General features: G+C 36.6%; 1 protein-coding gene across 8 annotated transcripts; it reads right to left on the bottom strand.

Moving 5' to 3' along the window:
- Positions 1–517: 517 nt before the first annotated feature.
- On the bottom strand, positions 518–4,826 carry LOC142177618 (pectin acetylesterase 8-like). 8 transcript variants are annotated; one of them, XR_012706174.1, is made up of 14 exons: positions 4,439–4,778; positions 4,184–4,266; positions 3,962–4,094; positions 3,792–3,871; positions 3,605–3,691; positions 3,346–3,470; positions 3,190–3,250; positions 3,034–3,087; positions 2,843–2,935; positions 2,641–2,746; positions 2,406–2,551; positions 2,130–2,260; positions 1,539–1,588; positions 518–946 (listed from the first exon to the last, which is right to left on the bottom strand). XR_012706174.1 is itself a non-coding variant. In XM_075246848.1 (13 exons), exons 1-12 carry the CDS (start codon positions 4,500–4,502, stop codon positions 2,159–2,161), a joined length of 1,134 nt encoding a protein of 377 aa, XP_075102949.1. In that variant the 5' UTR covers positions 4,503–4,778; the 3' UTR covers positions 518–946; positions 2,130–2,158. The 8 variants fall into 8 exon arrangements, 7 of the variants coding, with proteins under 7 accessions (XP_075102949.1, XP_075102952.1, XP_075102948.1 ...); XM_075246848.1 differs by lacking the exon at positions 1,539–1,588; XM_075246847.1 differs by lacking the exons at positions 518–946; positions 1,539–1,588 and having other exon boundaries at positions 2,067–2,260; positions 4,439–4,569; positions 4,684–4,826.
- Between the last annotated feature and the right edge of the window lie 14,177 nt (positions 4,827–19,003).

Genomic DNA, 19,003 nt, shown 5'->3' with positions numbered 1-19,003 from the left:
ATCAAGTGAACCTATGGGGAGTCTCAAATTAAGGAACGAACTGCTAGAATTCAAAATGACCGATTAGGTAGTTGCACATACTTCTTCCACAACCCCTCGTTTACCATTCAAGAACGCATGTTTTTAGTGAGAGGAAATGTAATGCTAGATTGCTTATTCGCGAACAATTCACCTTATATTAATTGTTTAATATTTTTCACCAAGTTTTTTTAAAAAAGTAAATGGCTCGTATTGAGAAAAATAATTCAGAGCGACTAGATGAGCTGAGTTAATTAAGAGAGAAAAGACATGGCAATAGAACATGTTGATAATTGACAAAATGATCTCACAGAAGTTTTTGTTTTATAACAAAACAATGTGCAATAATAATCTAACAATTCAACCAAAAACCTTAAGATGTTGAATGGATTAGTTAATGACACATATAAATTCATTTGGAAACCCTTATTTAACTGATAAAGAAAAAGTGGATCCTCTAATAATAGATCGTAAGCTATAAAATAAGAAAATCAGAATGTTGAATAAAGCTTTCGTTATGCCTTGCATTTGTCTTATCATAATATTATTATTGAATTGAAATTACAAATATAAAGTTATTCCCATACGCAAAAAATACATATGCAAAGTTACCTTACTATGGGGGAGAACAGGATACATCTAAGGATTTGGGATTAGAGTCATCACTAAAATATCCATCATAAAACATCTTAGATTCACAATAAAAATCTGGTACTCCATCTCTACATCTTCTCTCCAATTCCGGCTGAGGAGTATGATCTAAGCCTCTTGTTACTGTTAAATAATCAACACATTCCCAAACACAATTTTCTTCTACCGATGGAGGGTATGTTTTACAATTTACTAAAGTCATACACGTTATGAAGAAAAATACACAAGTCTGCTTTAATACCCTCATCTGCTTACAAACCAAATGTGTTTATACTTCCTGCAAAGATAACAATAATCCAATAACGTCAAAAACTTTGATAAGCACCCTTTAATTTTAGAATTTATATAAACTATAATATTAATTGTATCAAAAGTTGTGCCTTCGATCGTGTACATATTTTACCACATCAATGTAGTTATTGTGCTAAACTTGTAAAGCATTATGCATTCAAGAAATACTCTCAAATATAAACAAACCATATCGATGCTCACTTTTTTAAATAAAAATAAAAATAAATAAGATCTTTGCAATAAAGCACGTGGACAAGCTTAATTTTGGTTCTTGAAGTGAAATCTCAAATTGTTTCACTCGCTCCCGAATGTCATCGTTGCTCTTATTTTAGATACACGTTAGAATAAGTGATGTGGCAATTTTGCTATTGCATCTGTATATATGCGAAATTGCAATGTGCATCTTTTCACATACTATTATTGTATATGAACTGAAAATTCCGACTAGAAGACATTTTCAACCTACAAAATTCAAGAGTAAGGAAATGGTGATTGTTCCAAATATAGAATCACAGTGTTAAGAAGCAAACACAAACAAATAAATAAATTAAAAGGAGAATAAAAATATTCTTGCTTACCCCTTTTCTTTTGCTAGCACAATAACGTTTTACCTTTTCCCAAGACAAGGCTGTAGGATTTAAATAAATATATATTAATTAATAGTATTTAGATCTGTAACGCTTGTTATGGATGAACATACATTTCATTCATTTTAAAGGCTGAAAAAAGTACATATATTCAGATGCATCGATCGCTCGGTCTCTTTTCACCCTGGTTGTTTCAGTAGAGACATTAATGAAGTCTCATTAATTAATATGAGAAAATATTTGTAGACAGTTCATTAATTGTATTGTCAAAGCTTATAGCCTTTTTGCTAATTAAGAATTAGAGAAACCTTTCTGTGTGGATTTCATGATCATATGTCAACGGAATATGGTAAATAATAATGATGTTGCACCTTAGTTCAGGAATTTGAATCCTGAAAAGTTCTAAGATTACTTAATTTATGTTAAGAAACTGTAGCTTATTTCAAATAGATGATTCTTCATCTTTCAAACATATACGGTTAGCAAGCACGTCATTGTCAACGAAAAAAAAAACAATAATTGCACACCAAACAAAGTTTGCTTTTCATTCACTAGCGCTGAATAGATCTGAATTAGTTTTACTTTTACACATCTCAGTAGAGCATTTCGTTTCATGAAGTTGACCAACAATCTCTACCACAAGGGTATGGGTCTATGTATTGATGAAACTCTGCTCTATCAAAGTACCAATCCGCAACGGCTTCAGCGATTGTCTACACAGATAAAATGTTCAGCAATATCTGTTATTAACTCGTAAATTAAAATTAAGAATAATACCCACATAATAAAATTTAAAAACAACAAAAGTTGCATGTATTAATCAAACTTTATATAGTAAAGCCAAAGAAAATTACGTACCTTATTAAGTAATCTTGGAGAGTTAGCACTGAACCAATACCTCGCCGATTGAATTTGACCATGGGAATAACAAGAGGTTATGAAATAACCCCTCGTAAACGAAGGGGTGAGTCCCAAGAATGCCTTCAAGAACTCCACTCCAAAATCTATATTCAAAAACAAAAACAAAATGAAACAAAAAGAATGAAGAAGGCCATAACTTATCTAATTGGAAGGTATGTATTATTAATGCAACCTTGAATAATTATACGCTGGCTTAATGTGCAGTTACTTATATGAACCTTGCAATTCTTCCAGACACGTTGAGGATCGAGATACTCAGGAACCAAAATGTTACTAACCTGGAATTAGTATTTTGAATTATCACAAGGAAAGAGAGAGATTTTAAAGAAACTAAAGAAAAGAATAATAAAACTCTTTAAAGGAAAGAAACTAGCATTTGTATCTTCGACCTGCCACAAGTCATACTGTGAATTGATTATGAAAAGTAGAGTCTGAACGTATGGAACAACGTTTCGAGGGAAAAAGCACTGTAACATCATTAAGGAAAACTAATGTTATTAGAGGGCAATAAAAATATAGCATAAGGAACTGTTTTTTGTTTCCAAATTAAAACATAAATTCTTACCAGACTTGGTTCCATTATAGAGGTGCAAGATGGAGGCAAATTCTTAGCCGATCCCTTAAACAAGAGGAAATAGAAATATTTTAAAAATGAATTTTAACTTGCAATTACTTATTAACCATATATATCTTACTAAACAAAAAAGACAATGGGACTCACATGTAAAGTAACCACTCTCTTATACTCATCTTGAATATCTGAAGTGCCAGATATTGTCTTGCTGCATAAATCATGAAGCGCAATATAGACATAAATCAATAAGACATCGAAACATCATTTAATTTCTTGAGTTATCCTATAGCAAGAAGAGCTCACGCATTGATGAAGAAGCCTGCATCTGCAACGCACTTTACTCTGGCATCATCTGGAAGGAGAGACTTGAACTTATCGCAATTCAAAATTGTAGCCAATCCGCCAGCTGAAGTTCCGCTTAGGATTGCCTACATATAAAATGCATTTTGGTTTCAAAATTAAGCTAATTGGGAAAAAAGTTGTAAAGTACTATAGTAATTTAGTATGTGACTTGTGTTATACTATATGGGGTTATAAGAGAGCGATATCAGTTGAATCTTACATTTTCAGCCGTTTGCATTCCTTTTCTGGATAAATCATTCATAATGGCTCTGAAGATTCTTGCTCCTCTATAATAAAGTTTGGTATCCTAATGTAGATTGGAAAATATTTCATATCAGAAAAGTTGTAAAGCAGAACAAATACTACTACAATTTATTTTTCAATACTAGGGAAGCAGTACTACTTACAGGATCAACATCGTCAACATCACCTGTGAAGGATGACCCATCACAATATCTGACTCTAACTCTATTCCAATTGTAAAAGTCTGCCAACTCGTACATTCACAAATTAGTAGCCGCTAAAATATGAAGAAAAATGACAAAGCAAGAAAATAGTAAATATGATATAGCTTCACCTGGATTAATTCTGAGATCGTTATGAAGAATCCCTGAAAATCTGACTTGTGGTGGCAGCATCTTTGTGGAAGAACCTAAGACGCTATTTGAACGATTATGGCAATCCGAGATACTAGAGCACCAACCACCGCCCTAATAATTGTAGATTTGGCAACTTGGTTACGATAAAGATGAAAAGAAGATGAATAATAGAAGAATAAGAAGAAGTAAAAGTAACTAACATCAATGGTGATGATCCAGCTGCGAAGTCCGGTGCCATATCCCCGATCAAGATGATATGCTGGGGGACTCCCGTCAAGGCACACTGTTAGTGACTCGAAATCAAATTAAATAATTAGTATACAATTCTGCATGTCATTCTCTTTTCTCTGTTGCTTAATGTATTGTGCAGTCAACTATATTATTAATTGGTATACTAGTCTGCATGTGATTCGCTTTACTCTGTTGCTTAATGTACTTTGCAGTAAATATTATACCTGCGCCTTCAGCAGTGGCGCTGTGAAGTATGGTGATGTTGACCATCAGTTCCTTTTGGGCCATTATAGTTGTCAAATAATTAAGCAGTTATTGGTTCGTGCTTATAATATTGCATGTGTAAAGATTCGTTCTATTAAAACAACGGATTGCCAAGTTTTAGCTAGCTAAAACAATGAAGAAGAAAAAAGAGTATAAGCCAAAACAAGAAGAAAGAGATGCAAAGAGAAATAGAATGAAAGAATACATTTGTTCTTCTTATAAAGGCTGATCCGAGAAAGCAAGTGAGTGAAATCTTTTCCTTTTCGAAAGAAAGAAAAATTGCCAGTAACTAGAGGTGAATGACTTGGTCTGATAGTTCATCCCTATTTATAATGCCAATGCCAGTAACTATTTTGCTTGCTTCCAGGCTAGGGTTCTAAAATGTAACGAAAATAAAATATCTATGTTGGGAGAATAGCTCTTCTCAAACAAATCACATGGTTTTCCCTTACCATATTTGGCAGTAGAAATTAATATTTTCCATAACCATCTTCTTTTCTTGGCAGTGAAATTTTTCTCTCTTCACTTCTTTTATCTTCTTCAAACAATCACATGGGTTGCTCTTGCTAATAACTGGCAGTAGAAATTAAACATCCTATAACCTTTTTCTTTTGTTGGTGCTATTTGGCAGAGCAGTAGTAATTATAATTTCCCATAACCTTCTTCTTTTCTTGGCAGTGAATAATAACTCTCTTTACTTCTTGTTTTATCCCTTTGAACAGTTCACATGGTTTACTCTTGCTATTTGGCAGTAGAAATTAATATTTTCCATAACCCTCATATTTTCTTGGCATTGAAATCTTTTTTCTCTTCACTTCTTTTATCTTCTTCAAACAACCACATGTATGAGTCAAAATCTTCCTTTAGAATATTTAAACCAAGATAATACTAAGGGAAGTGTCACACCCCTTTTTTCCCCCCAAAAGATAAATGTGTTATTGTTTGTGGGTTAAAGAGTTTTTCCAATTAAAGTGATAATTTTTTAAATAGGGATTATTTTATTTACAGAGTCGCCACTTGGAATTGATTTTTTGCCGGTGTTCCAAGTCACCTTTTATTTGAATCCCTAGTCAAAGGAAGGTTTGACTCCTTTATTATTGGTCTGCAAAAACAAAGTCCGGATAAGGAATTCTGTTGACCGAGGAGAAGGTGTAAGGCATTCTCCGAGTCCCGTGGTTCTAGCACGGTCGCTTTATTGACTACAACTTGGCTTAAGTTAATTTTGGATAAACTGTGATTTATTTATTTCCACGTTTTATCTATCCGCTTTTAATTATTAAAATATGAAATTATCTTTGAAATAAATTACGTGTGTGAATCCGTTTTGTTTATTGTGCCGAAATCATGTTACGCGTACGTGTACACAATTAATAACATTTTATTATATAAGATTGTTTTTGTCCAAAGTTGCGCGAACGCATACTTCTATTTTAATTTTGAAAATCTCAATTATGTCATACGAACGTATGCATAATCACGATGATAGATTTATTAATACTAGCGATTATTATGAATTATTTTTTCTAAACTAATTTTGAGATTATTGTGAGGCATGAGAATTATGGAGCAATGACTGTGGATAAGACGCGTATGATCAGCTCTTGATACATTAACAAGTTCAATTATCTTACTAAAGCTAGGAAGATTCGGACGATTTATTAATTTATAAGGAATGGGCTAACTAATATGATTTGTTATTACTCTATGTCATAATAATAATCCCTTTAACCCAAATGCTTTCATGACCAAACAATATTATCTTTTTTCCCAGTTTTAACTCCAACGGAAAGAAATCAACCAAACCGATTTATAACATCTGTTAATTCAACTTAACCAAACGGACAACTTACATCAATAATGAATCCGCATAAACCATATCTAACATGAAACAAGATACTATGATAATTAATGAGAGCAAACAAACACTTAAAATTTCATATTGATTCTACAGTTAAACAAGAAAATATCACAAATGGAAGGCTCAAAATATTAGTATCACGTAAGTAGCAAAACAGAAACAAGCGAAATCAAACAAAACAATTCAAACACCCACGACACAAGATCTGAAAATTAGAAGATAAGTAAAGTTATAGTATGACCTTTTAGTAGCAACTTTCTTTATTTTAAACATGAAGAAACTCCATTGAAGGTCAAATTTTTGAATTAACGATCAAAACAACTGGCCAGAAAACTTGAGCTAAATATACGGGGATCTCAAACCAAGATCGTAGCTTGAACGACGGCGACGAACTCTACTTGATTGGAACGGAATACCGCCACTACCGACCTGGACGATGACTATTTTCGTGACTAGTTTTAATGACTGTTTAGGGATTATCGGCAGCTGTGTATTACCGCTTTTGATGGTTGTTTGGAGGAAGAAAAAAAGTATTTTTGGGGCTGATTTTCAGCAGTAACACAACTGAGTTTTGGGGTGTTTTTTTTGGGTGATTTGAGGCTGGTTTCAAGGGCTGTTTTGTTGCCTTTTGGGGGCTGGAATTTCCAGCTGCGATTCATCACTTTTTTGGCTATTTTTGCAGCGAATTTTTGCTGGAAAAGGGCTATTTTTCAGGTGCTTTTGGAGCCGTTTTTGGAGTGATTTTCAGCTGTTTTTGAGCTGGGTTTTTGGAGGTCTTTTTATTGGTTTTTGACTGCCTTTTTCTTACTTGTTCTTAGAGGAAGAAAAGGATAGAGCTCCCCCCTTTTTTGGGCTCCTTTTGTCCGTTTTTGATGAGGAAGAATAGAGTTAGGGATTGTGAGTGGGGGACAAAGTGTGGGGGACAAAGTGTGGGGGACAAGCATGGGGGGCAAGTGTGGGGGACAAGGAAAAGTGGAGTGGGAACACGCGTGGGGGACAAAGAGTGGGGACACGCATGGGAAGATGGGAGCGGGAAATATTCAAGCACGGTAAAAAATTAGGTGCTCACAGCATGCCCCTCTTTGCTTGGAAAAATTAAAAGTTTTCAGGCAAAGATAAAGTGAGCCGTGTGACTAAGTTTTGACCATATCGTTATTCATAAGAGGAAGAAAATAAAAGAAAAAGGTGCAACCGAGTCCTGGTTTGGACAGCCTACATATCCTGGGTTATAAGGGAATCAGGTCGCGTGTAGTTCAAGAAAAATGATGGAGTGATGAGTTGGAGAGTCGAGTGAGGTTCCGTCGGGGCTCCTGTCCGTGGTCTTGCTATTACATCAAAATTGAAAGAAACTAAACAAGCCTATCAACTATGAGTTACAAGATTCCTATCTATAAGTCTTTTGAAGCTTGATCTTGAATCTTGACTGGTTGTTCATGCAAGCTCTGATCTGAACCTTGATGCTTGCTAGCTGTAAGTGCTAGTTCATTCTTCTACGGCTTCTTTTGAGCAAAACGGGAAATGTGAAGCTCGTAACTTCAGTCATGTCTTGAGTAGTCCATATACTTTCCATCTGCTTCTGCATTTGGATTCACTTTTTTTCCTTTTCTTTTCTTTATTCTGGATTGAGACTTTTTCTTTTGTTCATCTCGAACACTGTGCCTCGTGGTAAAACCTACTCAGACATCACAACAAACAAACAAACAAAATTCTTCTGCCCCAGTTTTCACTAGAAAAATTTCGTGAGTTATTGTAACAAAAATTCTAAACTACTTCTTTATTGAAAGAAATAAAAGAACAGGAATGGTGTACCCTGAATTTAAGCTCAAATCAACTAGGGAATGAAGTATCCTATATTGGAGAACACAGCTAGGGATTGGTGTAACCTATACTGGTAAGGAGATCGGGGATTGGTGTACCCTATACTGAAAAGGAAATATAACCAGGGGATGGTGCCATGTATTACTGAAAAGGAAATGTAACCAGGGGTTGGTGCCCTGTATTACTTAGGAAAAAGAATGTTGAATCCCCTTGGTAAAAAATTTCTACCTGGTTAAACTATGAAAAACAAAACTAGACAAAGAGTACTTCCACCCGGAACTATGAGCTGGATTCCCCTAGGCGAAAAGGTTCTACCTGGGTTAAGCTATGAAAAGCAAGTTTAGGCGAAAAGTACTTCTACCCGAAAATATGAGTTGGATCCTCCTAGGTGAAAAAGGCTCTACCTGGGTTAAGCTACGAAAAACAATGTAGGCGAAGAGTACTTCTACCCGAAACAATGAGCTGGATCCCCCTAGGTGAAAAGGTTCTACCTGGGTTAAGCTACAAAAAACAACTTGAGCGAATAGTACTTCTACCCGGAACTATGTGCTGGATCCCCCTAGGCAAAAAAGTTCTACCTGGGTTAAGCAACGAAAAATAACCTGGGCGAAAAGTACTTCTACCCGGAACTGTGAGCTGGATCCCCCTAGGCAAAAAGGTTCTACCTGGGTTAAGCTATGTAAAACAACCTGAGCGAAGAGTACTTCTACCCGGAACTATGAGCTGGATCCCCCTAGGTGAAAAGGTTCTACCTGGGTTAAGCTACAAAAAACAACCTGAGCGAAGAGTACTTCTACCCGGAACTATGTGCTGGATCCCCCTAGGCGAAAAAGTTCTACCTGGGTTAAGCAACGAAAAGCAAGCCTGGGCAAAAAGTACTTCTACCAGGAGCTATGAGCTGGATCCCCCTAGGCGAAAAGGTTCTACCTGGGTTAAGCTATGAAAAGCAAGCTTAGGCGAAAAGCACTTCTACCTGAAAATATGAGCTGGATCGCCCTAGGCAAATGGTTCTACCTCGGTTAAGCTACGTAAAACAACCAGAGTGAAAAGTACTTCTACCCGGAACTATGAGCTGGATCCTCATAGGCGAAAAGGTTCTACCTAGGTTAAGCTACAAAAACCAATCCTGGGCGAATAGTACTTCTACCCGGAAATATGAGCTGGATCCCCCTAGGCAAAAATATTCTACCTGGGTTAAGCTACGTAAAACAGCCTGGGCGAAAAGTACTTCTACCCAGAACTATGCGCTGGATCCCCCTAGGCGAAAAGGTTCTACCTGGGTTAAGCTACAAAAACCAATCCTGGGCGAATAGTATTTCTACCCGGAAACTATGAGTTCGATCTCCATAGGCGAAAAGGTTCTACCTAGGTTAAGCTACAAAAACCAATCCTGGGCGAATAGTACTTCTACCCGGAAATATGAGCTGGATCCCCCTAGGCAAAAATGTTCTACCTGGGTTAAGCTACCTAAAATAGCCTGGGCGAAAAGTGCTTCTACCCGGAACTATGAGCTGGATCCCCCTAGGCGAAAAGGTTCTACCTGGGTTAAGCTACAAAAACCAATCCTGGGCGAATAGTATTTCTACCCGGAAACTATGAGCTGGATCCCCATAGGCGAAAAGGTTCTACCTAGGTTAAGCTACAAAAACCAATCCTGGGCGAATAGTACTTCTACCCGGAAATATGAGCTGGATCCCCCTAGGCATAAATGTTCTACCTGGGTTAAGCTACCTAAAACAGCCTGGGCGAAAAGTGCTTCTACCTGGAACTATGAGCTGGATCCCCCTAGGCGAAAAGGCTCTACCTGGGTTATGTTACGAAAAACAACCTGGGCGAAGAGTACTTCTACCCGGAACTGTGAGCTGGATCCCCGTAGGCGAAAAGGTTCTACCTGGGTTAAGCTACAAAAAAAAACCTGAGCGAAGAGTACTTCTACCCGAAAACTATGAGCTAGATCCCCCTAGGCGAAAAGGTTCTACCTGCGTTAAGCTATGAAAAAACAACCCGGGCAAAGAGTACTTCTACCCGGAACTATGAGCTGGATCCCCCTAGGCGAAAAGGTTCTACCTGGGTTAAGCTACCAAAATGATCTGTATGAACAATAGTGATGCATGTTGAAAAAAAAAGAAAATGGAGATTTTGCGAAAACTTACCTTTGGTAACATTCGTCCTTTAGGAATCGACATTCTGCACTGCTTTGTTCCTGCTGCTAACAAAGAAAAAATGTGAGTTTTAAAATGTGGTGGTCGATTTTTGGCCTTGATGTCTTTGGCAGCTTGGCTTTGTGCCCATCTTTTTTATGATGACTTCCTGAATACCACGGTTGGCCGCGTGGGACCTAACCTTCTCAACTTTATTTTTACTTTGTGGCATTTCACTTTCGACTTCTTTCCTCAACACTTTCAATTTCAGAGCATTGGAGGAACCTTTGGCGTTTCAAACTTTGCCAAAACGGTTAGCCACTTGAGACTTAACCTTTTCAACTTCATTTTACCCTTGTAGGAACTTTCAATTTAATTTCATCCTTACAAGAGTTTTTGATTTCGAAGCATCGGCCGCCATGGCCAGTCGGGGTCAACTTGATGCCCATACCGAGTCTGGGTGCCTTTTTTGCATATTAGCTTGTATCAAACTGGAGTCCTGTAAATCAGTCTTGCTGTCCCTTCTTTGCCTTAGTTTCAAAACAGAGTTAGACCTAAAGGGATTCAAGGAAAAACAAACAGTAGAATGTAGAATGAATTTAGACAAAAGATATCCTTTTCGGGGAAAGGAAAGAAGGACTTATCTGGAGTACATGCAAATTTCAATGAACATGACATACTTTTTGGACTGGATGCATGATCTGTGTAAACTGTCTGACTCTCAGAAATTCATCATAACTTTTGCCTCGTAATCGAGAAACAATGCCCAGGACTGTCAATACCAATGGCTGTGAAGATCCTCTTTTCGATCAGTAGTGCCCTTTGTGAGTTTTCACCAGCTAATCTCTCTCATTTTTCTTCTCATCATCGCCTTATAGTGCCCTTTGCGGGTTTTCACTAACAAGACTCTCTTATTTTTATTTTTTCTGCTCTGCAACGCCCTACGATGGTCGTGAGGATTTTCACCAATAAGACTCTCTTATTTTATTTCTCTCATTTGGTTGTATCAGATCCAAGTAACTGTATCCTCCAATTCTTGAACATTCTCGTTGATTGATCGGAAGGACTTGAAAAGGATTTGGGTAAAAAAGTTTTGGATTGAATTACAACTTTGGAACCTTTAAAGCGAAACCATCTTCGACCATCTGTAACAACTGCCCTAGTTTCATTTTCTTTTCTTTTCTTTTTTTCTTTTTTTTTTTTGGAAATGTTGATTTTTTTTTATTTTGGTGTGACTGAACCCCAGAGAGAGGCTGCCTACGTATCCTTTTGGAATCAAGTCAAACGTAGTTCAATGTAACATGAACTTTTTTTTTTCTTTTGTCTTTTTATCTGTTTTGTTTTCTTTCTATTTCCTTTTCCTTTTTTTTTCTTTTTCTTTTCAATAACTCCTTCAAGTTCCAAAGAGGGTAATCAAAGAAAGGTAACCGGCTCAAAGGGTTGGCAAAAAGGGTTAATGGTGTTTGGGTAGCGAGAGTGAAAGCCTTCGTCATCACAATCAAAGAGCATTAAAGGTGCGTGAAGGGTCAAACATAGTACCTTTTTAACTGCATCAATTTGGAGCCAATTTCCTTTAGCTTCTTCATGATGCGGGAGGATACATCTCAGAACGAGTTGCCCTATTTAAAATTTTTCTGGCCGCACTTTCTTGTTGTAGGCACTAGCCATTCTTTGTTTGTACAACTGCCCGTGACAAACTTCGGCCAATCATTTTTCATCAATCAGTGTCAATTATTCCAATCAATTCTTGACCCAATCTTTATCCTCAATCTCGGCTTCAATAATTATCTGAAGAGAGGGAATTTCAACTTCTTCTGATTTCATTCGGACTTGGCTTAGGCCTACTATTCCAATTCTTTGTTTATTTTCTCACAAGCCTTATCTTCAACACATTCTACTTCTTAATTCATTATTTCGAGGTCTGACAGCATTTTAGGATCTAGGCATGAAGTCCGCAAGCATGTCATGTTATTAAAATCTGCATTGACAAAACTAAAAAGAGAATAAGAAAGATTACAAGATTAAGAAAAGAAACATTCAATGAAATATTAATTTCATTTAATTTGATTTTTTTGATTTTTTTTGTTTTTTTAAATAAAAAAAATTAAAGATAGAAGGATTTACACCAGAAAGTAAGACAATAAAGTAAAATATCCGGATCACACCCTGAGGTAATCCAAACACAGAAAGGATAGTAAGACTGGCTATCGAGACTCCCGTTTGATGGGGGACTTTCAGACTTGGCGACCGTTTTTTTTGGCTTTTCTTCTATCTCGGCAATGGTTGCAATGGCCTTCAGTGCCGGATCAAATTCATCATCTTCACAGATCATTCCGACTACTGGCCCATTGGTATGAGTAGACAGAGGATTGCTCATCATATTAGGGGCCTCTTCATCCCTAAGCAGTATTGCCTTGACCTCGATGAGGTCTTCCACTGCTCTCTTAAGAGTTCAACAGTCTTCCGTATCATGTCCCACTACTCCAGAGTGGTATTCACATCTAGCATTAGCCGGTGCGAGGGGGACTCAGAGTTTGGCCGGTTCAGGGCTATTGGCTGCAGTAGACCTAGCCTGACTAGCTTTAGAACAAGTTTGAGTATGATTCACCAATAGGGGTGATTTGATTCCATCTCGGGGGCTCTCTTTTTCTTCTTTTTTTTTCTTTTGTTGTTTTCGCTCTTTGTTTTTCTCTGTTATTTTCTGTTACTCTTTCTCTTTCTTTTTTTTTTCACTCAATATTTTTTCCTTTTTTTTTTAATCAATTAGTTTATGGCTATGATCGAATCCGATGGGGATTGCCTATGTATCATGACGCCGCATCAATCAGATCATTACGTAGTTCAGGAATACCAGGAACAAAGTACTTAAGCTAGCTCTCTTTTTTTCTTTTGGAATGTTTGAAAAGAAGAATTCTTAAAGGAGAAAGAAAATATATATTTTTTTTTTGGATTTTGATTATTTTTGTTTTTTGGATTTTTTGGGAGAAAGATTTCTAAAGAAGGAAAAAATATATTTTTGGATTTTGATTTTTATTTTTTTCAAATGAAAGACTTCTAAAATGAAAGAAAATATTTTTGATTTTTTTTTTCGGTGAGAATCAGACCCCTGTAGGTCGGTGTATCAGAAATAAAATAGATAAACTAACTCTTTTTTATATACAATTAATCCGACAAAATTTTCTAGCAAAGAAAATATTTTTAAAATTTTTTTTTTCGATTGTTTTTTTTTTTTTTTTGGAATTGGTGAAAGAAAAACTTCTAAAGTAGAAAAATATATATATATATATTTTTGGATTTTGGGAGAAAGACATTTTATAAAAAAAAAAAAAAAAAAGGAAGAAAATATTTTTGGATTTTTGGTCTAAAAAAAAAGGAAGCTTCTAAAGAAGTAATTAAAGGAAAATATATTTTTGGATTTTTTAAAAATTGGGGGCCGAAACCGATGAGGTTTGCCTACGTATCTCACATCCGGTGAGAATCAGACCTGCGTAGTTCGGTGAAAATCGACTATGTTCTTTTTTTTTTTTTAATGAAAATTGATCTTCAAAAACCATATGCACTAGACCACATCATTTTTTTTTCTCTGTTCGTTCAACTGATTTATGCTAAAGTCGGTCGATATGCAAGCCTCCAAAATAATGCAACAAGTAGCATATAACATGACATAATGGTCTCAACCAGGTACCTGTCCTAAAACAAAACTCGGCCCATGAGTCGACTGCTGCTAAGTCAAATGCACATGATGCAAATAAAGCGTAGCCTACTAGGGATATTCATTGCTTATGGCTTGTTCTTCTAAGTTTGTAAATCCTAAAGGAGATGGTATCTAGACCTGGCTCACCCGGGCGAACAACCCGAGCCGAGGAGCGTCAAGCATTACCAGTAGTAGAACATCACTGGCTAGCTAACGGCTCTCCCGCTTAAGCATGTGTGACTAAATCCTTCACGAAAAGCTGGTAGGCTAACTGGCTTTATCTCAAGACAGAAATTTTGTGATGCTGGTAGGCAAACACAACATAACTATAGGAAGACTCAGAGGGGTGCGAGAGGATACAATTTATATGTACAGTTCAACAATATCAAAACGGAAAAAAGAGGACAAGTAACACATTAGGCCCAAATAAATCACAATATATACAAAAATTAATAAAGCCAAACAAAGTCAATATACAAGCCTGAATTATTGAGTCCCCAGCAGAGTCGCCAGAGCTGTCACACCCCTTTTCTCCCCCCAAAAGATAAATGTGTTATTGATTGTGGGTTAAAGAGTTTTTCCAATTAAAGTGATAATTTTTGAAATAAGGATTATTTTATTTACAGAGTCGCCACTTGGAATTGATTTTTTGCCGGTGTTCCAAGTAATCTTTTATTTGAATCCCTAGTCAAAGGAAGGTTTGACTCCTTTATTATTGGTCTGCAAAAATAAAGTCCGGATAAGGAATTCTGTTGACCGAGGAGAAGGTGTAAGGCATTCCCCGAGTCCCGTGGTTCTAGCACGGTCGCTTTATTGACTACAACTTGGCTTAAGTTAATTTTGGATAAACTGTGATTTATTTATTTTCACATTTTATCTATCCGCTTTTAATTATTAAAATATAAAATTATCTTTGAAACAAATCACGTGTGCGAATCCGTTTTATTTATTGTGCCGAAATCATGTTACGCGTACGTGTACACAATTAATAATATTTTTATTATATAAGATTATTTTTGCCCAAAGTTGCGCGAACGCATACTTCTATTTTAATTTTGAAAATCTCAATTATGTCATACGAACGTATGCATAATCACGATGATAGATTTATTAATACTAGCGATTATTATGAATTATTTTTCCTAAACTAATTTTGAGATTATTGTGAGGCATGAGAATTATGGAGCAATGACTGTGGATAAGACGCGTATGATCAGCTCTTGATACATTAACAAGTTCAATTATCTTACTAAAGCTAGGAAGATTCGGACGATTTATTAATTTATAAGGAATGGGCTAACTAATATGATTTGTTATTACTCTATGCCATAATAATAATCCCTTTAACCCAAATGCTTTCATGACCAAACAATATTATCTTTATTCCCAGTTTTAACTCCAACGGAAAGAAATCAACCAAACCGATTTATAACATCCGTTAATTCAACTTAACCAAACGGACAACTTACATCAATAATGAATCCGCATAAACCATATCTAACATGAAACAAGATACTATGACAATTAATGAGAGCAAACAAACACTTAAAATTTCATATTGATTCTACAGTTAAACAAGAAAATATCACAAATGGAAGGCTCAAAATATTAGTATCACGTAAGCAGCAAAACAGAAACAAGCGAAATCAAATAAAATAATTCAAACACCCACGACACAAGATCTGAAAATTAGAAGATAAGTAAAGTTATAGTATGACCTTTTAGTAGCAACTTTCTTTATTTTAAACATGAATAAACTCCATTGAAGGTCAGATTTTTGAATCAACGATCAAAACAACTCGCCAGAAAACTTGAGCTAAATATACGGGGATCTCAAACCAAGATCGTAGCTCGAACGACGGCGACGAACTCTACTCGATTGGAACGGAATACCACCACTACCGACCTGGACGATGACTATTTTCGTGACTAGTTTTAATGACTTTTTAGGGATTATCGACAGCTGTGTATTACCGCTTTTGATGGTTGTTTGGAGGAAGAAAAAAAAGTATTTTTGGGGCTGATTTTCAGCAGTAACACAACTGAGTTTTGGGGTGTTTTTTGGGTGATTTGAGGCTGGTTTCATGGGCTGTTTTGTTGCCTTTTGGGGGCTGGAATTTCCAGCTGCGATTCGTCGCTTTTTTGGCTATTTTTGCTGGAAAAGGGCTGTTTTTCAGGTGCTTTTGGAGCCGTTTTTGGATTGATTTTCGATTGTTTTTGAGCTGGGTTTCTGGAGGTCTTTTTGTTGGTTTTTGACTGCCTTTTTCTTGCTTATTCTTAGAGGAAGAAAAGGATTGAGCTCCCCTCTTTTTGGGGCTCCTTTGGTCCATTTTTGATGAGGAAGAAAAGAGTTAGGGGTTGTGAGTGGGGGACAAAGTATAGGGGACAAAGTGTGGGGGACAAGCATGGGGGGCAAGCGTGGGAGACAAGGAAAAGTGGAGTGGGAACACGCGTGGGGGACAAAGAGTGGGGACACGCGTGGGAAGATGGGAGCGGGAAATATTCAAGCACGGTAAAAAATTAGTTGCTCACAGGAAGAGCTCCCAAGTTGTCGTTTGTCGAGAAGGCCCAAGGAGCAGCAAAATCTGTGGTCGAAGAGTCGACAAGAGCCGTAGTTGAGGTGTCAACAAGGGACGAGGTCGATGTCGAGTATCGCCGACTGAGTTGTAACGACTAGTTTTCAAGATAAGATATTAAAGAGAATATACTAGTGGATATTCTCTGCACTTGTACTATTAGGGTTTCTTAGGAATATGTCACATATGAATAGAAAAAAGAGATAATAATAGGGGCATATGATATTCAGTTGTAAAGAACACACTTTGACTAAATGATTCGTCTCTCTTGCTAAGATACAAACATCACTTTTTTCACTAAGATTTTTGTCCATACTTTTCCATCAAATCCAAGAATAACTCGAATATTCAAGGATTTGTCTATCATTCATCCACATATTCCATCATTTATTGGGTGAATCATTCCTCTTATTTACTTAAATGTCATTTATTGTTGTTCATTATTATTGAATTCTACTCCCTCCGGTCCACAATAAGTGATTTTTTGGCCTTTTTTGTGGTCCAAAATAAGTGATTTTTTTCAGATTTCAAGAATGAATTAATTATATTTTTCCTACATTGCCCTTGAAGTAAATAATGTTGGAGTATGTGTTAGGGGTATTTATTTGAAAAGATAGTAAAGGTTAAACTGGTCAATTTTATTGCTAATTAATGTTAAAAGGTGGATTTTATAATCCATGTAAAAACATCCAAAAAATTACTTATTGCGGACCGGAGGGAGTATATTATTGTTCCTGATTTCTGAACATTATTAAATATTATTATCAATGTCCGACCAGATACACATGACATTTATTACTTTTTTAATCCTATCTAAGGATATTATTGCTAGTCAAAATTAACCCATATTTATATAGATTTAATTATTTGAACCAAGATCCGTATTTTTTGGTCAAACACCACATGGGTTACTCTTGCTAATTGGCAGTAGAAATTAAAATTTCCCATAACTTCTTTTCTTGGCAGTAAAAAATAATTCTCTTTACTTCTTTTCTTCTCTTTGAACAATTCACATAGGTTAGTCTTGCCATTTGGCAGTAGAAGTTATAGTTATACGTACGAATGATTTTTATATTAGAAGTGTAGTTTAATATGCTATATCACGTTAGTTAACATTCTTTCGTGATCACCTGTCAATGATTATTACATAAAGTTAATTTAAATTATTGAGTTTAGCTCTCTATACTAACGGTTTAAAAGAATTCTTATATGGACCTAAACGGTAACATAGAATATAAATGAGGTTGTGTAACGATCCAACCAATCGTTTTGACTTTTAGAACCCCGTTTCCCTAAATAAAACTCCTCTTATGTATTTTTTTTACTAATTTATAACTTACGGGGATGGTTGGTTCGGGGTTTTTGAAAGTGTTCGGGTTGAAACTGGAGCACTTGGTTCCTTAGTTGGCTTTAAAAAGGGCAAGTTTGACTTTGGTCAATATTTTTAGAAAACGACCTCGGAATCGGGATTTGATGGTTTCAATAGGTTCGTATAATGATTTTGGACATGGGCGTATGTTCGAATCGGGTTTTGGACCACTCGGGAGCATTTCGGCGTTTAATAGCAAAAAATTAACTATTTAAAGGTTTAAGGTTCTTTAAATTTGGTTTGGAGTAGATTTTTGAGTAATTGAGGTCCGTTTGAAATTCCGAGCCTGGGAATAGCTCCATATGGTGATATAAGACTTGCACGCAAAATTTGGTGTCATTCCGAGTAGTTTAAGTATGTTTCGGCGCGTTCGGAGTAAGTTTGAAGAATTTGAAAATTCTAAGTTGAATCAATTTGGTTTGAGGTATGATTCTTAGTTTTGATATTGTTTTACACGTTCCGAGGATTCTAGCGAGTTCGTATTATGATTTCAAACTTGTTGGTATGTTCGGGCGGGGCCCCGGGGGCCTCGGGGGTTAACCGGACGAGGCTCAGATCCATTTTGGAAGTTGGAGCAGCAGCTTCTGCTGCAACCGCACCTGCGCTTGGGCAGCCGCAGGTACGGGCTCACAGAAGCGAGCCCCAAGCTGCAGATGCGAGAAAAGGGGAGGCTGGCTCGAACCGTAGAAGCGATCCAGAAAGTGCACCTGCGAGCCCGCAGGTGCGAAGACAATGACAGCAGAAGCGGAAAGGGCGCAGGTGCGAAGGGCATCGCCGCAGAAGCGGAACTGCATGTGCGGTCATACCTCCGCAGGTGCGAAAAAGGTTGTTGGACAGAATGTTAAAAAGGGGCGAGGCTCAATCATTTTTAGTTCGTATTTCCTCCATTTCTGGGCGATTTTGGAGCTTTTGCAAGAGGATTTCAACTAGCAACTTGAAGGTAAGTTAATTCTACACACTTTGAGTTAAAATACATAGATTATGGTGGATTATAACCTGTAAATCTTGGAAATAAAAGGGTTTAGATGAAAAACCTAGATTTGTATAAAAATGGGATTTTAACCATGAA

The sequence above is a fragment of the Nicotiana tabacum genome, chromosome 23 (assembly GCF_000715075.1).
Source record: "Nicotiana tabacum cultivar K326 chromosome 23, ASM71507v2, whole genome shotgun sequence".
NCBI lineage: Eukaryota > Viridiplantae > Streptophyta > Magnoliopsida > Solanales > Solanaceae > Nicotiana > Nicotiana tabacum.
Note: the sequence above shows the minus strand (reverse complement) of the source record. Positions and strands in the feature narration are given on the sequence as shown.

Bases quoted from the DNA above. Each gene is read 5' to 3' on its own strand.
- LOC142177618 (XM_075246847.1), bottom strand. From the start codon at position 4,502: ATGGCCCAAAAGGAACTGATGGTCAACATCACCATACTTCACAGCGCC. The intron at 3,872-3,961 runs GTGAAGCTATAT...ACGAGTTGGCAG, and splicing joins CGATCTCAGAATTAATCCAG to ACTTTTACAATTGGAATAGA. The intron at 3,088-3,189 runs GTGAGTCCCATT...CTCTTGTTTAAG, and splicing joins AGAGAGTGGTTACTTTACAT to GGATCGGCTAAGAATTTGCC.